General features: G+C 38.7%; 1 protein-coding gene across 1 annotated transcript in view; it reads left to right on the top strand.

Annotated features, from left to right (window-relative positions):
• Positions 1–21,369, top strand: part of ITGA8 (integrin subunit alpha 8) — a 216,396-nt gene that overhangs the window by 55,789 nt on the left and 139,238 nt on the right. Inside the window, exons 7-11 of the mRNA XM_080672065.1 lie at positions 694–819; positions 1,735–1,779; positions 4,256–4,299; positions 5,448–5,504; positions 7,625–7,677. Coding sequence (XP_080528191.1) covers positions 694–819; positions 1,735–1,779; positions 4,256–4,299; positions 5,448–5,504; positions 7,625–7,677 — 325 coding nt within the window. The remainder of the gene's footprint in view (positions 1–693; positions 820–1,734; positions 1,780–4,255; positions 4,300–5,447; positions 5,505–7,624; positions 7,678–21,369) is intronic.

Below are 21,369 nucleotides of genomic sequence, written 5' to 3' on the forward strand. Positions count from 1 at the left end.
GATTCCTCTTTTTGCTAAAATTCTGGATCTCACTATACCTAGCTGTTTCCCACTTTCATAATATTATGCTCCATGTGTACATTTTAGCATAAAAAGTAAATGGTTCAAAGATTTTGTAATTTTTCCCTTTAACAAAGCTATGTTTCACAATTTTTAATCAAATGATTTAGATTTAAACCATCTGTATTATGTGAGAACACAAAAAGTCTAATGAGAAAGAATGCCAAAGGAGACCTTCGTTGTAATGCCAAATACCTAAGAGCAAAACCACCATGTGACCTTAGAGAATACACTTAAGCTCTTTAGGTCTCAGTTTCTCCTCGAGTAAGAAGTTATAACTTGGCTAGATGGTATCAAAGCTGGATCATGTTTGTTCTAGGTAGAACGTCCTAGAATAAAAATGTAATCACATAAATTTTGCCTACAGATGTCTTCACTCTTAGATATGCTTGTCATTTGAAGGTAGGGGGCTATGTATGGTGAAGGGAGACAGATAAAATATATAGTTCATCCCTGGTTCTTCCATTAGAATGGAAAGCTCTCCCAGCTGTAACCAACTTCAACTTGCAGTTCTGGTGGCAGGAAGAAAATTCATCATTGAAAATGCAAGCAATTTCATGATCACTTTTAAAGAAGTGTGTGTTGTTCAGAGGTTCAGACATGCAGTTGATGTAATAATTTGTTTGAACGCAGGTCAGGTGATCACAGCCAGTATTGCAGACATCATTGAAAATTACTCGTTCAAGGATATTCTAAGGAAACTGGCTCGAGAAAAACAGACCCAAATGGCCCCAACTTCCAACGATGATAGTTACCTCGGTGAGATAACTCACTTTTGTTTCCTCAAAAGACAAACATATTAAATGTATGGACATAGTTTATTCCTCAGTTACCTGATATTATGTTGGCATCTTATAAATGTTTTCTTTTCTTATTAGCTTAGATGGACTCTTAAGTTTCCTTTCTTTTGATTCAACCATGAGGTATAACCTACATGATTTGACAGCTATTTTATAGGCTCCGCGATAGCCTATGGCACATAAAATATTTTGCCAGTAATAGAGACTGTGTATTGGTGGGGCTGCCCAGGAGTACAATGCAGGCAACATGATAGTGGCCTTTCCAGTTTCTACAGCAGCAAGAGACTTTCCAGTTGCTAGAATGGTTGAAAATTCATCATGTGCAAACCACACAATGCCATTTCACCACTATTGTTTCTCACCTGTGGTATTCTAATGGGCATTTTGATTGATCAATGCATTTAAAAAATAGTTATGTTTTGTGATCTTACCTCACTTTAGAGCTAAGTGAAATTTGTGGAAAACCATCATTAAATAAATTAGAAAATAGGCCTTGGTGGTGATCAGAAGTAGCAAAACCTGAGCACAAGCGATACCTTTCTGAGTGACATGTCTGATCATGACAAATCAGTGACTAAAATGCACTGGTCACCATTTATACTTTGAGGTGGGTCATGAAGCACTCCTGCTCTAAAAAGTGATCTCAGACTCTGTTGCCACAGTCAGAAATATTATGCTTCCAGGATTTAGTACAGAAGTGTTCATATTGGTGTGATTAATTTTTCCCTTTATAGAACCTTAATCTTTTATGCTACAATATTTGTTGAGATTTCTGTACAAAGCAGTACTATGGTAGATCTTTCATTTTTCTAGATATATAGCTCATTTATTTATAAAGCTTTGAACATGTAATTTTTTGTTTTCTTTAAAACAGGATATTCAGTTGCTGCTGGGGAATTTACAGGAGATGCTCAGCAAGGTGAGAGACATTGTGGACTGTAAGTTATTTACGAAACATGGGAGAAAGGTAAAAATGACCCCAAAATACCTTTTACAAATGTAATTTTCTTTCTTACACAAAATGTATATAAATGGAATCCCAGAATGCATGTGAAATTTTGTAGAAAAACAAAACAAAACAAAATACACATTGGCATAGATTTTTAAGTCTTAAAGAATTGCATACAAATAAATGTCAATCTTTATGCAATCTAGTTAAGCAATGAAGTATTAGCCCAGTAGTCCCATGTTATGGTTAAAAATATAGATGATTAAATGACTTAGACAAAAGTCATGCTCTTGGTGACTGTCAGGAGCATTTGACAGAGTTAATCTCTCCCTCCTCATTTCTTTCCTTGGCTTCTCAGACAGTGGCAGCTCCTTCTCCATCTCTTCCTGATTGCTCTCTAATTTCCCCACCTCATCTACATGACCTAGGTTTAAACACTGCAACTCTTTTACTCATTGAATTCTCTTTAGTAATCTCATCCGGTGTCAATTCTCCAGCGTACACTGAATTCCAAATTCATGTGTCCAACACTCAACATCTTTATCTAAATAGCTATCCTAAACGTAATGTGCTCAGAACGGAACTCCTGACCTTCCCCACTGACGTGCTCTTCCCTCCATCATCTCCATTTCAGTAAGTGGCAATGCCAACCTCCCAGTTGCTCAAAGCAGATACCTTGAAGTCAGCCTTGAACTGTGTTCTTTCTCTCATACCCCTTATCCTTGACCAAATCCTGTTAACTAAACTCTCAAATTAAGACCAGAATCTGACCACTTCTCACCTTCTTCTCAGCGTCTACTCTGATCCACTGACGTAATTAAAAAAAACCCTCTATTTTTTAAATTGATGGCCTCTTCCAACTAGAGTATCAGCAATAGCTTCCTAGATGGCCTCCCTGCATTCACCTTTGCCCTCCTGGAGTCTACCCTGAACCCAGAAGCCAAAGTGGCCCTGTAGAAACAGAAATCAGATTGTGTAACTTTGCTTACAATGATGTTCTGACTAATTCAGGGTAAAATCCAAATCTTCACAATGACCTAAAAAACCCTAATCATGAAACCACTAATTACTTTGATTTCATCTCCTACCCCTTTACCCTTCTCTCCTTCTACTCCAGCCACCATGGCCTCCTTGCTTTCCCCTGAATACTCCAGACACACCTGTACCTCAGGACCTTTGCACTTCTTCCCTCTGATTAGAACATAGTTCTGCCAGATTTCCATATTTACTTCCCCACTTTCTTCAGTCTTTGCTCAAGTGTCACCTTTTAAGTCATTCCCTGACTAACCTAATACATCACAAGTCCTTCCTCATCCCAACACTGCACTTCCTGTAACATTGCACTGTTTAGTTTTCTCCACTACACTCATCTGCTTCTAACATACCATTTAATTAGCTCTATTTTTTAAATTGTTGGCCTCTTCCAACTAGGTTATTAGCTCCATGAGAGCAGGGGATTTTGTGTTTTGTTCACTGTGTATTCTATGTGTGCCTATAAATATTTATTGATTAAATGAGTTAATATACTACCGCTAAGTCCAACATCTAGCCCCAAATTAATCTCCTCTATTAATGCTAACAGCATGACACCCCCCTCCCCCAACTTTGCTAATGTTCAGCACACCAGATAGAGTTAATGCTGGAATTTGAGCTCTACCTTTAGGAGCAGGAAAGGGGGAAGGGAAATTTGGATGGAAAGGAACTGTCTTCCAGGGCCTTCTTCTTTAAACTAAATTTGTAAACCCAATTAATCATATAATAGTTGGATTTATAGAAATGAGAGCTGCAAAGCTCTTTGATAATCAGAGATTCAAAGATTGCAGGGGAGTGAACAAAAAAAGTTTCAATGACTCACCCCAAGTCTACGACAGTGCAAAGAACCAAAACCATTTCTTTCTGAATCGACAGCTAGATCTGTGTGCCTTGGCATGCCTGCCTGCTTCGGCCAGAGCTGTTTTCTGTATCTCTATCACTGAACCTTTCTTTCTTGGCTGGCAGGTTGGCCCCTAATTCTTCTGCCAACAAACAGCTCCAAGGGACAGACTCATATCATGTTTGAAAACCAAAATTATTTTAACATTTTAGTGTGACGGGAACTGTTAACTTTTTACACTAGTACCAAGTTGTCACTGCTGTGAAAGCTGGAGAAATCAGGGTAAGAGCTTTAACCCAGATATCACACGCACCTGAGAGAAACCAGGCTTATGGTCTGGAGGCAGAAACATGGAGACTGGTGACAGAGACGGCTAAATCTCAAAGGACAGCTTCGGACTTCCGTTTTCTAGTCTGCAGCAGAAACAAAATCCAATGCATGCAAGATTATGACTTCGAACTTCCAGCTCTCAACATGATGTACTCATTTAAAAACTATCTTTAACTGATTTGTTGTGTAGCTGTAAAGTAGGTATAGGTAACTTACCTTCTCAATGACTGTTTTTATCACCAGAATTGGTTGCTGGAGTTCCAAGAGGAGCACAGAATTTTGGATATGTGAGTACTAAGGATTCATTACAGGATATTTTCTTATGTATGCGCAGACATGTTTTGTTTCATATAACTTTTAACTCCTTTAAAATGCCCCTTATACAGCAAGCCTTTACTAAGTTGTACTTGTTTGCTTATTAAAAGGGAGGCTAGTTCTTCTTTCCTGATCTGTGTGCAGAACCAGCCACATAAATGGTGGGACCCAGGGCAAGAAAATGCAGGGCCCTTTGTTCAAAAGTGTTAAGACTTTCAGGACAGTGACGGTTGGGCAATAATGCAAGGATGGGCACAGGTCACTCACCTATGAAGGCAGCCAGATCCTTGTGCATAATCTAGGAATAATATCAGAGGACCCCACTGTTGATATGACCAACATTTTAATATGTTTCCTATGGTGGAAATAGTAAAATCAATAGTTATCTCACAGCTTTCTTCCATCTGTATCTGCGTGTCTAGTCCTTTTCCTGTTAGGACTGCAGGCATTAGATATAGGGCCTACCCTAAATCCAGGATAATTTTATCTCAAGATCCTAAACTTATTGAATCTACAAAGACCCTACTTCCAAATAGCAGCATGGATTTTGGAGATATACTATTCAAGTCCATTATAACTAGTTGCTCCCAAAATAGGAAAAGGAAATAAACAGATCTTAGAAAAGGAAACACTTTTTAAATAAAAATATTTTAAATAGTGTTTAATTTTTAGAAGTCTAGTATACTTTTAATATTTCCAGATTTGGAGTTAGCTGAATAGAATTAAAAGGAATAATTTTGCTTCATGAATAATATCTTTTCTCATAATAACATGAATCTATACAAAATGAAGCTATACAAAAACATGAATCTATACAAAAATCCTGGTTAGATAAGTGAACTGACCATGAGATTGATTTTTCTCAGCATGCTTGAATTCAAATTTTATTTCTCCACTTCAGAGTAATAAGCATGTGTTTTGTCTGAAAGGACCCCCAGACTTAACCATAAACAAAAAGTTCAGTAGGATTTTTAAAAGATCACTCTTATGAGCTTACATTTTAATTTTACATATAGCTAACCATTTATCACTCTTTTCAAAATATGATTTAAGTTATAATTAATTTTTTTCTCTAATTCTATATCAAATGATGTAACCTATCTAATTTCTATGCTTTCAGGTTTCAATCATTAACTCTACAGATATGACCTTTATCCAGAATTTCACTGGTGAACAGGTAAAGACATTTTATTTTTTTTATTTTTTAATATATTTTATTGTTTTTTTACAGAGAGGAAGGGAGAGAGATAGTTAGAAACATCAGTGAGAGAGAAACATCGATCAGCTGCCTCCTGCACACCTCCTACTGGGGATATGCCCACAACCCAGGTACATGCCCTTGACCAGAATCGAACGTGGGACCTTTCAGTCTGCAGGCCAATGCTCTATCCACTGAGCCAAACTGGTTAGGGCAGCAAAGACATTTTAATATCAAATAATGTTACTTGGTCCTAATAGCATATAGTAATATTTATATAATTTATTCTTTTATAAAATATTTTCTGAGCACCTACTATGTTCTGAAAGCTGTTCTAGGCACTGTTAATATATAACCATGCATCTGACAGACAAGAATCCAACTCTCATGCAGCAGTATCAGGGTGGCAGTTGAGAAAGAAGACAATTAATTAATAAATAAATAAATGCCCATTATAATTTCAGACAGTGATAAGTTATATAAAAACAGATTATGACCCTTAAAAGCCAAAATGCCACTAACTGCTGGGATTTGAGAGCAATCCTGTTATACTGTGGCCCTGGATGTACTGTGCCTGGTGGTGAGTTCTGGGTTCCCATATTCCATCTGAGAAGACTGAGGCTTCTCATACGTCCCACTGTATTGGCCAGAGTCAGTGATCCTGAGTTTTTTTCAATGAACACAGAGCATTTTTGTCATCTCCCCCCAAAATTGTGGCTGTAGTCTATCCATTACTCTGCAATTTTCAACAAAGCATTTAACAATGGCTCTCGTGATACTCCTGTGGTAAATATGGAGAAATAAGGCTGAGATGATAGTGAAGTTGGCTGGATTTATGAATTTAAGCAACTATTCCCAAGTAGTGATAAATGGTTTAGTGAAAATCTGGCAAGTCTTCTCCTTTGCCCAGATTTGTTTTACATTTTATATTTGTTTTACATTAAAAGCTCCTTAAACATTATTAAATTTGGCCTTTCTATAACTTATCATCCTTAATACCACCTAGTTCTGCAATCTTGAACCTGAGAACCTAAGTGATGAAATTTCTCTGGGTGAAGGCTACACAATGCCATACCAGGAATAAGAATGTTACTGTAAATGTTTGGAATAGAGAAAAGAGGTGGGAGAATTGAATTGCTGTGACACTTGTTCACTCCTGAATTCATTCTCTTTGCGAAGAGTATCTTCCACCTGGCACCTACCTCGAGTTAGACAAATCCTGGTCAGGCAGTGAGGACAGAAGGGTGAACAACACAGACCAACATCTTCATCTTCTGTGGAGCACACTTTTAGTGGGCTGTATGCTGATGGGAGGCTAATTCGGCTAAAGCACTGGATGGCAGAATATGGAAACAAAAAATATCCTGGAAAGCTGAAACAATGGGCCAAATCTGAAAAGGTTATAAATCTTAAAAGCATAGGTTGAAAAACAAAAACTTAAGAGCTAGAACATGTGGAGATTGTGGCACACTGGTTACATTCATAAAAGACGTAGGAACCTTACTTGACAATAAACTCGATATGAATTGATACTGAAATGCAGTTTTCCCCAAATTAAATCCCTTTTTATTCTTCAATGATATGAAGGGGCCAAAGCAGAGAGTATAAATCCTACTTAAGAGGAGGGTCAGTGTGCTCTTGGGTTATCAACTTCTCTTTGGTATCACATGTAGTATCTCTAAGAAGAAGGGGCCAGGATGGTATTCCAGCTAAAAATATTTCCATATGAGATTTCATATGGCAGTGGAATTATATTTATTCTGTGGGGTTCAAAGCTGTAGAACTTCTGGACTAGAAGTTACAGAATGGCCAATTTTAGTAAAGATCATTCTAGTAACTGAGTCCACAAATTGAATGGGCTGATTGTTGAACATCTTCCAAGGGTGTCCAAGTGGATGTCAGGGGAATAGAGGGGGAAATTATGCATTGGGTCAGGGGATAGGTTAAATGACTTCAAGACTCTGTCCATATTCAAGAGTCTATGAATTTAAATGCAAAAATGTGCTGCAATGAGATTAATATTTCAGGGAAAATTGAGACATGACTGTAAAAATGACTTTGAACACAAACTATGTCATCTTATGTTTTGTTCTTTGCAGATGGCATCTTATTTTGGATATACAGTTGCAGTATCAGATATTAACAATGATGGGTAAGTTAATAAGAATCACCTTACTCACCACGTATTTTACTAATCCATAAAAATTATATTTTTCCCCTTAATGAAATACATCCTTTCATATATCCTCGACAAGATTGAAACTCCCTCTTTTTAACTTGTTTTGGGGGGGAGGAGATCAGGGCAAGAGGATATATCCCTTAAATAATTCTTTGTCATCCTAGTTTATGTCTTTACTGAGATTTCCCACATCTGCTATTTCTAGAAAAGGACTCTTTTAGTTAGTTTTATCTTAATTTTATGAATTGAATAGTCCTTGATGATTCAAATTCCACAGCCAATGAAGAATTTGCTAATGTGTCTCTTTTCACCCTTCAGCAAGTGATACATTCATAAAACATTTGCACATAAATATTTTTTCTCTTTTAAAAATATTTTTTCTCTTCACATTGCTTTTTAAAAAATGTATTTATCGTTGAGAGTATTACAGATGTCCCCCACCCCTCCCCCCAACATTGCACTCCTCCACCCAGATCCTGCCCCACCACAGGCCTTCACCACCCTATTGTCTGTGTCCATGGGTAATGCATATCCTATATAATAAAGATGTAATATGCAAATGGTCGTTACGCTGTGAAGTGTAATGATCGACCACATAACGACCTGATCACGGATCAGCAGGAGGGTGGGGCAGTGAGCTACAAGTGGGCAGCAGAGAGCTACAGGAGGGGGCAGGGCAGCAAGCTATGAGGGGGGAGAGGGGTTGGAGGATGGGTGGAGCTACAGGAGGGTGGCAGGGAGCTACTGGCGAGCTACTGGCGCACAAATTTGTGCGCAGGGCTACTAGTATGCATATGACATCTTTGGTTAATCTCTTCCCTATTCCTTCTTCCCTTTCCCTCTGAGATTTGTCAGTTTGTTCCATGTTTCCATGCCTCTGGTTCTATTTTATTCATCAGTTTATTTTGTTCATTAGATTCTTTGTTTGTTTATTTTTATTTTCAATTATTGATAGATATGTATTTATTGCCATTTTATTGTTCATATTTTTAGTCTTTTTCCCCTTCTTCTTCTTAAAGAGGACCCTTTAACAATTCATGTAATACTGGTTTGGTGGTGATGAACTCCTTTACTTTTTTTTTTAATCTGTGAAGCTCTTTATCTGACCATCAATTCTAAATGATAGCTTTGCTGGGTAGAGTAATCTTGGATGTAGGTCCTTGCTTTTCATCACTTTGAATATTTCTTGCCACTCCCTTATGACCTGCAAAATTTCTGTTGATAAATCAGCTGACAATCATATTGGTGCTCCCTTGTAGGTAACTAACTGCTTTTCTCTTGCTGCTTTTAAGATTCTTTCTTTGTCTTTAACCTTTGGCATTTTAATTATGCTGTGCATTGGTGTGGGCCTCTTTGGGTTCCTCTTGTTTTGGACTCTGTGCTTCCTGGACTTGTTAAGTCTATTTCTTTAACAAGGTAGGGGAAGTTTTCTGTCATTATTTTTTCAAATAGATTTTCAATTTCTTGCTCCTACTCTTTTCCTTCTGGCACCCCATGATGTGAATGTTGGTATTCTTGAAGTTGTCCCAGAGGCTCCTTACACTTTCTTCATATTTTTGGATTCTTTTTCCATTTTGCTCTTCTGGATGGGTGTTTTCTTGCTTCCTCATATTCAAAACCACTAATTTGATTCTCAGTGTTCTCTACTCTATTGTTGAATCCCTGTAAATTATTCTTTGTTTTAGTTAGTGTATACTTAATTTCTAACTGGTCCTTTTTCATGTCTTTGATTTTCTCACCAATTTCCTTGAAATTCTCACTAAGTTTTTTGAAGCTCCCATTAAGTTCCTTGAGCATCCTTATAACCATTGTTTTGAACTCTCTATATAGTAGTTTGCTTGCTTCCATTTCATTTAGTTCTTATTCTGGAGATTTCTTCTGTCCTTTCATTTGTTACATGTTTCTTTGTCTTTGCACTTTGGCTATTTCCCTGTGTTTGTTTCTATGTATTAGGTAGAACTTCTATGTCTCCTGGAATTGCTAGAGTGGCCTTGTGTAGTAGGTGTCCTGTAGGGTCCCATGGCTCAGCCTCCCCACTCACCTGAGATGGGCACTCTAGGTGCGCCCCTGTTTAAGCTGTGTGCACTGTCCCCTTGAAGTTGAGTCTTAATTACTGTTGGTGTCACTGGGAGGAATCAACTCCGAGGTCAATTGGCTGTGAGGACCAACTGTGACTGCAGCAAAAGAGGTGCTGTGCAGGAGACACCCCTATGGAGCAGGACTTGCCTCAGTGGGGCTTTGGTGCTCACTTTTCCCCTTGAGTGTGTTATTTGTGGATATGATAGCCTTGTAAACTGGCATGGTCTGAAACTGTCCACTGGATGCACTGGCTCGCAGGGGTCCTCAGACTTTTTAAACAGGGGGCCAATTCATTGTCTCTCAGACCGTTGGAGGGCCGGACTATAGTTTTAAAAAAAAACTATGAACAATTCCTATGTGCACTACGGGCCCGGGACGAGTTGGCTGCTAAGCAGGACAAGCAGCGGCACCCGGCGGGCCAGATAAATGTCCTCAGCGGGCCGCATGTGGCCCGCGGGCCGTAGTTTGAGGACGCCTGCTCTAGGGCCTTGCAGGAGGTACAAAGTCAGCCACTGCCTCAGTTCTGCCTAGGGCAATGTGTCAGGAGCTACAGAGTGATCTGCTGATGGCTGATACTTGTGTTGGGCTTATAGGTGCCCAAAAGAGACCAAGTTGTGAATCTTGTCAAGCTGCTGCTAGTACCAGGCCTAGGGCCACTTATTGAGAGTTATGGGCACATAGAGTGCTGCTGCTGCTTGTTTGAGAGATTTTAGGAAACTCTAAAACCTGAGCCAGAACAGACCATTCATATGGGAAAGGACACTGAAAACAACTTGGGTGGGACTGCAAATTAGGTGGGGTGTAATATCAGGAATCATCAGGGTGGGGTGAATAGTGTGGGGCAAGTTAATGAAGACTCAGATATGGCACCAGTCAGTCAGCTCTGTTGAGGGAAGTCCCAGCACTTTTGTCTGGAAGAAAGCTGCCCTGAGTTCTTTCCCTGATGCCAGACAATTTAGTTCCTCCCCGTATGTTCCTGGATCCTTTCAAGCTGCTGCCCCAGTGCTGGAACTCAGAGGGAGTGAGTCCCGGTAAATCAGTGCACTAGCCCTTTAAGAAGAACTGCCGGGGACTCCTGCAGCCTCCGTGTCACTCAACCAAATTCCCTGCTAGTTGTTACAGCTAGAAGTTATGGGGATTTCTCTTCCTAGGACTTGAAGCCTGGGCTGAAGGGTCTGGTGTGGGGTTGGGACCCCTTGCTCCTCACAGGGTACCTCTGAAGCCAAGATATCTCTGCCATTTAAAAAAAAACACCACATGTGGGTGTCGGACCAGCTTGTTTTGGTCCTCTGCCCCTCCTACCAGTCTCAGTGTGCTTTCTTCTTTTCTTCTCTAGTTGTAGAACTTCCGTTCAGCCAGATTGCAAGTGGTTATGAATGATGGTTGTTCTGCATTTCCGTTGTAATTTTGATGTGGTTGTGGGAGGATTAGAGTATTGAGTGTACCTACACTGCCATCTTGGTTCCCTCTTCACACTGGTTTAACTGACATACTAGTAATGCCACACAGGAGATGAAATAATATTTTTTTCAGAGTATGGCAGTAAATTAAATTTGAGCTCGGACCAAACAACATGATAAATTATGTTCGTGTTTAAGTCACTACTTCAAAAATAATATTAAACATCTTTTTGATTAAAAAAAGTACCTGACAGTTAAAACAAATGATCAAATAATAAGACCAATAAAACGAGATGAACAACATAATTATCCATCCAATTAATATTGTTGGAGCACCTACTATGTGTCAGGCATTGTTCTCAGTGCCCAGAATAAGTTTCTGTGCCCAAGAGCTCACATTTTTGTAGAAAGAAACTAGCTGAAGAATCCTGACTGTGTTCCAGGATCTGGGCTAAGCACTTTATATTCATTATTGATGGACATTAGCTGTGACATTTGTATAGGTAAAATGTACTTCATACATTATGTGGTGGCATATGACTGGAGATACATTTAGTAACTTTTGTACCTTTTGGAAAATATCTCTGTATTTCCTTTTATTGAACATATATTTCTTGACCATCTACTATATCTTAGCACTGTTCTGCATGCTGGGTTATAGCAGAGAACAAAGTAGAAACGCCTGTCCTCAACAAGGTTATATGAGAGTTGGGGGTAGTGTAGAAGCTACAGACAAAAGTAAACAAGTCAGGTAAAGAGTATGTTAGCTCATGATGAGCACTATGTAGGAAATAAATAGAAGGACTGAAAGCAACTGAGATGTCCTTCAGTAGGCAAATGTATAAATAAACTGTGCTACATCCAGACAATGGAATATTATTCAGAGCTAAAAAGAAATGAGCTATCAAGCCATGAAAAAATATAGAGGAAACTTAAATACATGTTATTAAGTAAAAGAGGACCATCTAAAAGGCTACATAGTGTATAATTCCAGCTACATGAAATTCTGGAAAAGGCAAAACTGTGAGACAGTAATAAGATTCGCGGTTACCAGGAGTTAGCAGGGACGGAGGGGGGAGTAGTTGGAGCACAGAGGGTGCTTAGGACAGTGAAACTGTTGTTCTGCATGACACTATGCTGATGGATCCACGTCAGCACACATTTGTCAAGACTCATATAATATGTAACACCAAGGGCGAACCTATTGTAAACTTTGGACTTGGGCAATTATGATGTGTCAGTGTAGGTGTCATTGATTGTAACACCTGTCCCGTTCTGGTGGGGGAGGCTGTGCCTGTGCGGGTGGGAAGGGGGTATATGGAAATTCTCTTTGAAATGCTAAATTTTGCTTTGAACCTAAACCTGTTCTAGAAAATAAAGTCTATTAATTAAACTTATATGGGGAAGAGTGTTCAAATTCCCGAAGATGCAGGGGAGAAGTACCAGTGGGAAGTGGGGTCACAAAGGTTTGTGAGCACTGCATTTACTCTAAACTGCTTTACACAGTGCCACACGGACTCTGTCATGAATAGAATGAGTCAGTTTCCAAGAAGGACACCAATCTTGTGAGCCACTGGATGATTCTAAGTGAGGCAGTGGCTTGCTCCAGCTTCCGTTTCGGCAGGCCCGCTCTGTCTGTTGGGTCTTGATGGCCAGAGGCCTTCTGGAAACTCATTGCCATAAGCCAGGTGAGGCAGCACAGAGTGTGGGCCAGAGCAGTGGTGGCAGCAGAAGTAGAAGTGGCTGCACTCTGGATAGGTTTGATAAGGTATATTTGAATGCCAGTCTTATCCTGGAAGCAAATGATGTAAAACTAAGTTACTTTAATCTTCAGTTGTCGGAGTTGTGGAAAGAAAGTAACAACGAGGACCCCCATTCACAAGTTCCCACCTGGATGAACTGCATTTGTTATTAGAGCCTTTTAGTCATTTAAAAAAAAAAATGGCTGAAGAAGAACTTGAGTCTAAAACATGGCATGTTGTCCAGATTTAGGAAGCCCATTCTCTAAGGAAAACAAAACAAAACAAAAAATCCCAGTGGCCTGTGGGATATGTGTAAATGCATTTCTCTCAACAGATGGTGACACAGCAAGACAAGGGCTTCCCCCTGGGAGCCACACATCATTTGATAGGACACAGATGAGCTCCGTATGGACTCTTTACACTGCATTTAAAAATACACTTATTATCTTAATATTGCTATTTAAAAAAATAAAGTGCCCTAGATTCTCGGTTTGTATGTGATTTGCTGTTTTTAATTATTTAGATGCTATGTAAATTTGAGGTCCTGTTAAAAAGGAGCATGCCGTAGAAGCCACTGAGAACCTCTTATCGCAAATAGAGATAGCTAACGCGTGCGAAGTCGAAGGTGTAATTTGCCATCCCCTCTGCAGCGCCTGCTTTTCTAAAATAATCATTTGTGTTACTGGCTTTCAAATAAACACAGATAAGGAAAGTATGGCATCTTGTATGTCTGGGATTATACTTGATCCCAGATTGGGGTCTGAAAACCACTAGTGACAGTTACAGCCGGTGTCCCCATCTCCTTGGATGTACTCATCCACAGGGAAGGTACCGAATAACCCATCTGGACAGAGACATGAACTTGCAGGCCCTCAGAAACCTCAGTGGAACAAGAAAAGAACAGCAGAAAGTCATGTGTGGCAGTGACTTTTCCTAAGTCCCGTGATGGCTCCAGGTCAGACACATGTGGCCTCGCTTTGAGAAAGAGTGCTTTTGTCTTTTTCCGTTTCTGACCAGATTTCTGGCAGAGATCCTAAGGCTGCATGAGATTTACAGCGAACAAATGCTTATCACAGTTTTCCTGGATATTATATATTTGGTTTCCCTAGTTTTCCAGTTTCAAATGCAGCAAACTCATTCTCCACAGAAACTACTGTAGATCCTAATACTACAATTAAGCAATAAAATTTTTATGATTAGCAAACAATTTTTTCTTCTCAACGTGCCTTCATGTGTAACATATCTAAAAACATACAACCACTCAGGACTGCAATCCAGTGAAACAATCTAAAATTCACTCATGAGGAAACTGAGGCACAGAATAAGTGAATTGCCCAAGATCACACACATCGTGACTAGTTCCTGAACCTTCTGCTAATTTTCCCAACAAGTTTTTTTTTTTTACTGTATATAGAGAACACTTTATTAAGCTCTATAAAATATATAATTTCAGTCTTCAAGGTTTTATAATCTGTATTAGGAATTTTTTTCTTCTTTAAAAATATGTTTTTATTGATTTTATAGAAAGAGGCATGGAGAGGGGATTTAAGAGAGATATGTAAGGGAGAAGCATTAATCAGCTGCCTCCTGTACTCCCCACACTGGGGATCGAGCCTGAAACCCAGGCATGTGCCCTGACTGAGAATTGAACCAGTGACCTTTTGGTGCAACTGAGCCACACTGGTTAGGGCTGTATTAGGAATTTTCAATCAGATAAGTGAGAAAAATAATGGCATACTCTCATTTTTAAAAGCTGGGGAATGGGAAAAATTAGTATATTTGTCACTGAAGAAATCCAATAGCCTCTTATTTTTATATTTTAAAATAAAAATTATATATTAAAGGTGTACAACATGGTGTTTTGATATAAATACACATAGAAAAATGATCACTGTGTTCAAGCCAATTATCATTTAGCTAATAAACAACTATGTGATTCATGTGTGGGGTGGCAGGGAGGTGAGAGGACCTGAGATCTACTCTCTTAGCAAATTTTTACAATACAATATAGTAACAGTAACTACAGTCCTCATGCTGCTTTAGACTTATCACCCTACGTAACTGCAACTTAGTACCCTTTGGCCAACATCTCATATCTCATTTCCTTTACCTCCCACCCCTGGGAACCACCATTCTACTTTCTATGAATTCAATATGTGTGTGTGTGTATATACATATATTTAAAGACATGTAGAAATAATTTATATAGATTCCAGTAACCTTAAATAAAAGTTATGGTAGAAGAATAAAATATATCTAGGTTTTAAATGTTTTACTCTATTTTGGCTGTTGATAAAAACTACATTTCTATTTATTAAGCATGCATTTGAATAATTTACATTATTTTTATAAGTATGGTCTTTACATTATAAAAATATTAGAGGCCCAGTGCACAAAATTCGTGCCGGGGGGAGGGTGTCCCTCAGCTCAGCCTGCACCCTCTCCAATCTGGGATCTCTCTCACAATCTGGAACAACTGGCTCCTAACCACTCACCTGCCTGCCTGCCTGATACCTCTAACTGCTCCTCTGATGGCCCTAACTGCTCTCCCCTCCTGGCCTGGTCCTCTAACTGCCTATCTGCTCTCCCTTCCTCTCCGCACTCTTCGGACCCCTGGCGCAGGCATGCTGAGAGCTCTCCTCTGCAGCCCCACCCCCGTCCTGATTGGTCGTTACGTGATGGGATTCTGGCCAATTTGCATATTCCTCTATTATTAGTATAGATAAAATCATAATTTCAAAGTTATTTCACCCAAAGAACTTTAAGATTGTCTTTAATTATGCTAAAAATAACTGACTGGTGATTTTTGCTGTTGATAATCCTCATCCTAGGATATTTTTTCCATTGATTTTTAGAGAGAGAATGGGAGGATGGGGAGAGAGACAGAGACAGAAAGAAACACTGATGTGAGAGAGACACAACAATTGGCTGTTTCCTGCACACACCTTAACTGGGCCAAGGATTGAACCTGTATCCCAGGTACATGCTCTTGACTGGGAATAGAATTTGAGACCCTTCAGTGCATGGGCCAATGTTATAAGCACTGAGCCACACCAGCCAGTGCTATAAGCACTGAGCAACACCAGCCAGGGCCTGACTGATGATTTTTAAAAATTCAGTTGTAAATGGTTTTTAAGTTCATGGCATATAATAAAATCAGTTTGTTTGATTATATGAAAAATAGTCACAGCTACATTTTACTGAGACCTGGGTTATTATTCATAGATAGTTTTATAGAATCTATGACTTCTACAATTTTTTAAAAATTTACAAATCCCTTTCTAGCTTTCCAAGCATTTATTAGTTATTAAGGAAGTATTAGTGAGCATTCATCATCACCCAGCAGAGTTCAGTACTAGATTTGAGATCTAATTTTTTATTTTGCCAAAATTCATATCATATGTATAGATAGGGTGGGACAGAAGTAGGCTCACAGTTGTTTGTATGGAAAATAATACAATAATTAATAAATAATAACACAAGAATAAATTCTATTTCATTTACTCACAACTATACTAGTAAACCTGCTCTCCCCCACTCTCTATCTTTTCTGTTAAACTCAGGACCTGAGTGGATGTTGTGCAGTGACTCAGAATAGGATTAAGAACGTCACTCAGCTGGTTGGTTGTTCAGTGCTCAGAAGCTAGGACTAGCCACGTTTTGTGTGATTGAACCAAACTTTCTCCAGCCAAGAGATAATGAAGAACTATTGTGAATGAGGTTACCTAGTGAACATTCTTTTATATCCATTACACAACAAAAGCAAGGTCCCTACAAATGCTCCAAAATCTCAACATCAGGGGAAAAAATGAAAAGTCATTATGTAATGTGATCAAATAAGGGAATTTTTGAGAATTTCTCCCCCTCCTCAATTTTTTATTTAAAATAATTTCCAGAATTATGGTTGGACTCCAAGTTTAGACCGAACAGTTGTGTGCATGCTGGTTGGTGGCTGATATTGTCAAGCCTGTGATTATTTTGAAAATGTAAACAAAGCTGGTGAAATTAACTTCAGTTTAGTTATCTTAAAATAGCCAGAACTACAAATCCAGTCAATGTAAACTCTGTTTGGGATTTCTGGACAAACTTAGCAACAAATGGAGATGGTATTTTTCATCTTGAGCCCAAGCAAGCAAATATTTTTATTTTTCCTTCTAATGGCTTTTGAAACTTACAGTATTTATACTATTTCAGAAATTCACAGAATTACAATTTTAACCATTGTATTGTTTCTAGCCTCTGAAGGGCCAAAGGGAAATAAGTTTAAAGAGATTCCCAGCAGTTAGTCAACTTGAGAGCACTTTAGAGAATACTTATTTGAAAGGAAGCAGCTTTGGGAAACTATGTTTTGGTGCTAGATTTAGTTCAAGTATGTTCTCTCAGACAAGAGAGATCATTATGATAGAAATAAGTAGATAATCTAGAAGACTAAAACATAAAGAGATTATAAATTAAATTGATCTGTAATATAATTGATAAGCTATTTTAGTTCTTGCCTATCATAAAAGAATTAAGGTTGATTAGTTATTATACTGTCTTCTAATCTGCGTTCTTTTAATAAATAACTACATTTTGAAAATGAGTCAGGGGCATTAGCATGTAATATGTATTATTGGGGGAAAAATGAAACAGAAAATGTATATGTTAAATTAACACATTAACTGCAGAAAACTTGAATCCAGATTTTTCATACTGAATATTCTCATTGGTGGGTTCTCTCACTGTCTCTTTTTTCATTGTATTTATGCTCTGCTTTTCAGGAATATGTTTATATTGTTTCTATATCAAACATCATATAAAGAATGAGAAATTGAGCTTTGCATGGATGTATACATAAAAAAGAAACATAAATGAAATCTGTGTGAAAGCTACACAGAGATTTAAAGAAAACTGCTTAAACATTAGACATTTCAGATAAAATTAAATTTAGCACATATATTCTACTTTTATAAAATGCCTTTACATAATGTCTTAGATCTCATCCAAAGCACCAACATGACCCAAACAGACAGAGAAGATAGCTTTTAGTGAAAATCTGATCACTATCATTTCTCCATCATTGTTTTATATATACATATATATGTATGTAAATGTATATATTTATATATGTACTAGGGGCCCGGTGCATGAAATTCATGCATGGGGGAGGGGGAGTCCTTCAGCCCAGCCTGCACCCTCTCGCAATCCGGAACCCTTTAGGGGATGTCTGACTGCCGGTTTAGGCCTGATCCCACAGGGATACCTGCAAGATCAGGCCTAAACCAGCAGTTGGATATCCCTCTTGCATCTGGGACCACTGGCTCCTACCCACTTGCCTATCTGCCTGCCTGATTGCCCCAACCACTCTGCATGCCTGCCTGATCACCCTAACCACTCTGCCTGCCTGATTGCCCCTAACCGCCTCTGCCTCAGCCCCGCCACCACAGCTTTGTCCCAAAGGATGTCCAGAATGACGTCCGGAAGGTCATTTGGCTGTCCAGTCTAATTAGCATATTATGCTTTTATTATTATAGATAAATAGAGAGAGAGAGAGAGAGAGAGAGAGAGAGAGAGAGAGAGAGAGAGAGAGATGGGGTGTCCCCCAAAAATAAATACACATGTTTTTTCTGATAGCTCATTTGATGTTTCTTTTTTTCATATTTAACCCATTGGATTTAATAATTATTCAAATGTAGATTTAATAATTATACATTTTTTAGGATACACTATATATATCACCCAGACTGTTACTATATATATTCTTTTAATCAGAAGGTCAATGGAAAACACCTTTACCAATAAATATTTTAAATGTTTAAACTTGAATTGGATATATTAAAAATATATATATTTGAGCCCTGGCCAGTGCGGTTCAGTTGGTTGGCTGTTGTCCCATGCACCAAAAGGTCACCGGTTGATCCCCAGTAGGGGGCATGCAGGATGCAGCCGATCAATGTTTCGCTTTCATGTGGATGTTTCTCTGTCTCCCCTTCTCTTCTTCTCTCTCTAAAAATATATATATTGAAAATATGTTTTAAAAAAGATTTCACAAATAAATTTTGAAATAGCCTAATAACTCACATAGCATACTGCAGTGGTTTTCAATGATTTTTTTTTGCCTTGTGGTCCATAGAAGGAAATGCATTTGGCATTGAAATCCAGTACACACATGTACAACTGAAACAAAAGCTTCATGGAACAATATTTACACTTATTATGTACAATTCATTCACTCCAATATTTTCTATTATATTATTTTTCATTTAAAAATTGCTTGTCAAGACCCATTAAATTGATTTCACAATCCACTAATGAACTGCAAATTGAGATTTAACAACACCAGCCTAAACAATAATATATGCTGTGACTTTTAAGTGGTATTGCTAATAGAAAAAATATTGACACTAAGTACAAAATATTCCACAAGGCACATTGTACCAATTGAATCCAAGACAGTTATTGTCTCTCAACCTTATGAGAACACAATTATAAATTAAGAACAAATGTCTTCCTCCTTTTTTGGCATTTAGAACATTTTAGAAGATTTACCCTTAAATATCTAAGAAAATGTATTCCTAAGAAAATAAATCAGTGTTGTTATAATATTTTAAGAATCCAAAGATTCCTTGGATTTGCAGGTCTTTCACAATGATAGGTCAAATAATTTCTCATTTCTAGAACTCAGTGTTGGCAGTGATAAATGGAGTGAGCCAATTATGTCAGTCCTATGTCATGTTCATACCCTCAGGGACCAATTATTATTTTTTCCCTTCTTTATAGAATGAGAAAATGGTCCCACTCAGCCTCTGTAATAGGGAACTGATTATTTTTGATGTCTTTTAGCTACAGTAACACACAGTTAGGTGTTTAACAAATTCTTCTTCATACCAGCAATAAAAACCAACTAACCAACCAAACAACAACAAAAACAAAAACACATAAAGAGAGGCAGCCAGGTTCCTGCAAGGGAATGCCAGAGGCTAGATTGGCCCAATCTCTGCTCTCCTCTCTGCCTGGAGCAAAACAGGATTGTAAGCAATGGCAATTTTTTTTAAAGTAAATGTATCTGGACCATTAAAAAAAGTTTTATCTAAGTATAGCAATCCAACTTATGTTTTTGAATCTGACACCAAAATAATAGCCATTCCATGAGCCTGTCTTTCACAGCCTCCCACAATTCCCTTCCTCCTTACAGGTCTGTGAAGTCACTGTTCAAGGTGCTCTGCCATCCATGTGTTATTTCCCCTGCTGTGGATAGATAATGAAAGCCTATTCTAGATGTCCCTGAAGCCCCAGGCCCCAAAGCTGTTTCACTTCTTTCTGGCTCCTCCAAGATAGGAGATGGAAAAGGAGAATGCATTTTGCATTTTAAAAATTTATTTGAGAGAGAAAGGGGGAGAGAGAAAGAAACATCAATAGAGGTCGCCTCTTTATGTGCCCCAAACTTGGATCAAACCCAAAACCTGGGTATGTTCCCTGACTGTGAATTGAACCCACCACCTACTGGTGTACAGGACGATGTTCCAACTATCCGAGCCACACAGGTCAGGGCATATTTTGCATTTTAACAGAAACACTTTCTGTGGGTATTGTTATAATGTAAAATATTGTGTATTCCCATAAATGGCTAGTCCAATGCCTTCATAATACCTATCACGTATTAAAAACTATTGTATAATCAGTGTGTATGTGCACACATTGGAGGCAGAGACAGACAGAGAGAGATCTTACATGATGTATCTAATAAAGTACCCTATTTCTATCTTATCCACATTTTAGAGGTAATGTGACTTGTTCAGTATGACACAGCTAGTTACTAAACCAGATTTTAAATCTAGATCAGTATGATGTCAAAACTCATGCTATTCTCAGGATTGAAAATGGTGGCAGAGTAAGTGGAAGCTACACTGGCACTCTCCTAGGACCAAACTGGAAATACAACTAAAATACAGAAAAAGACACCTTGAAAAATCAACTGAAGACTAGCTAGAGAGAACCCTGATAATCAAGGACAGAAAGTGGAGACTACATAGAGACTGGTAGGAAGTGCAGAGCCACAAAAGGGGTGGCCAGGCTCCCACAGATAGCAGCTGAAGGTCTGGAAGGATATCCCAGCTGTGGGAGGTTCCCATTGAGAACTCTGGGGTCTAAACCCCAAGCTGGGTGTCCCAGCCCAGAGAACCAGAACTGAGAACGGTGCTCACATAACACCTGGCTGTGAAAAGAAGCAAGGTTGTTGTGCCAGCGAGAGATGGCTGGAAATGCAGGCACCCTCTTGAAGGGCCAATGCACAAAATTTCGTGTACAGCCATCACCTTGGGATCCAGCAGAGGGAGGGCAGAGTGGACTAGAGGTGTGTGAGGGGAGTCCAGGATTAGGGATTGGAGCTTGAAAGGCAGTCACCCTGGTTTCCTGTGCTGAGACATTCCCTCACCTGGCTGTGGATGACATCTTTCTCTGATGGA

This window comes from Plecotus auritus, assembly GCF_963455305.1.
Source record: "Plecotus auritus genome assembly, chromosome: 1".
Classification (NCBI taxonomy): Eukaryota; Metazoa; Chordata; class Mammalia; order Chiroptera; family Vespertilionidae; genus Plecotus; species Plecotus auritus.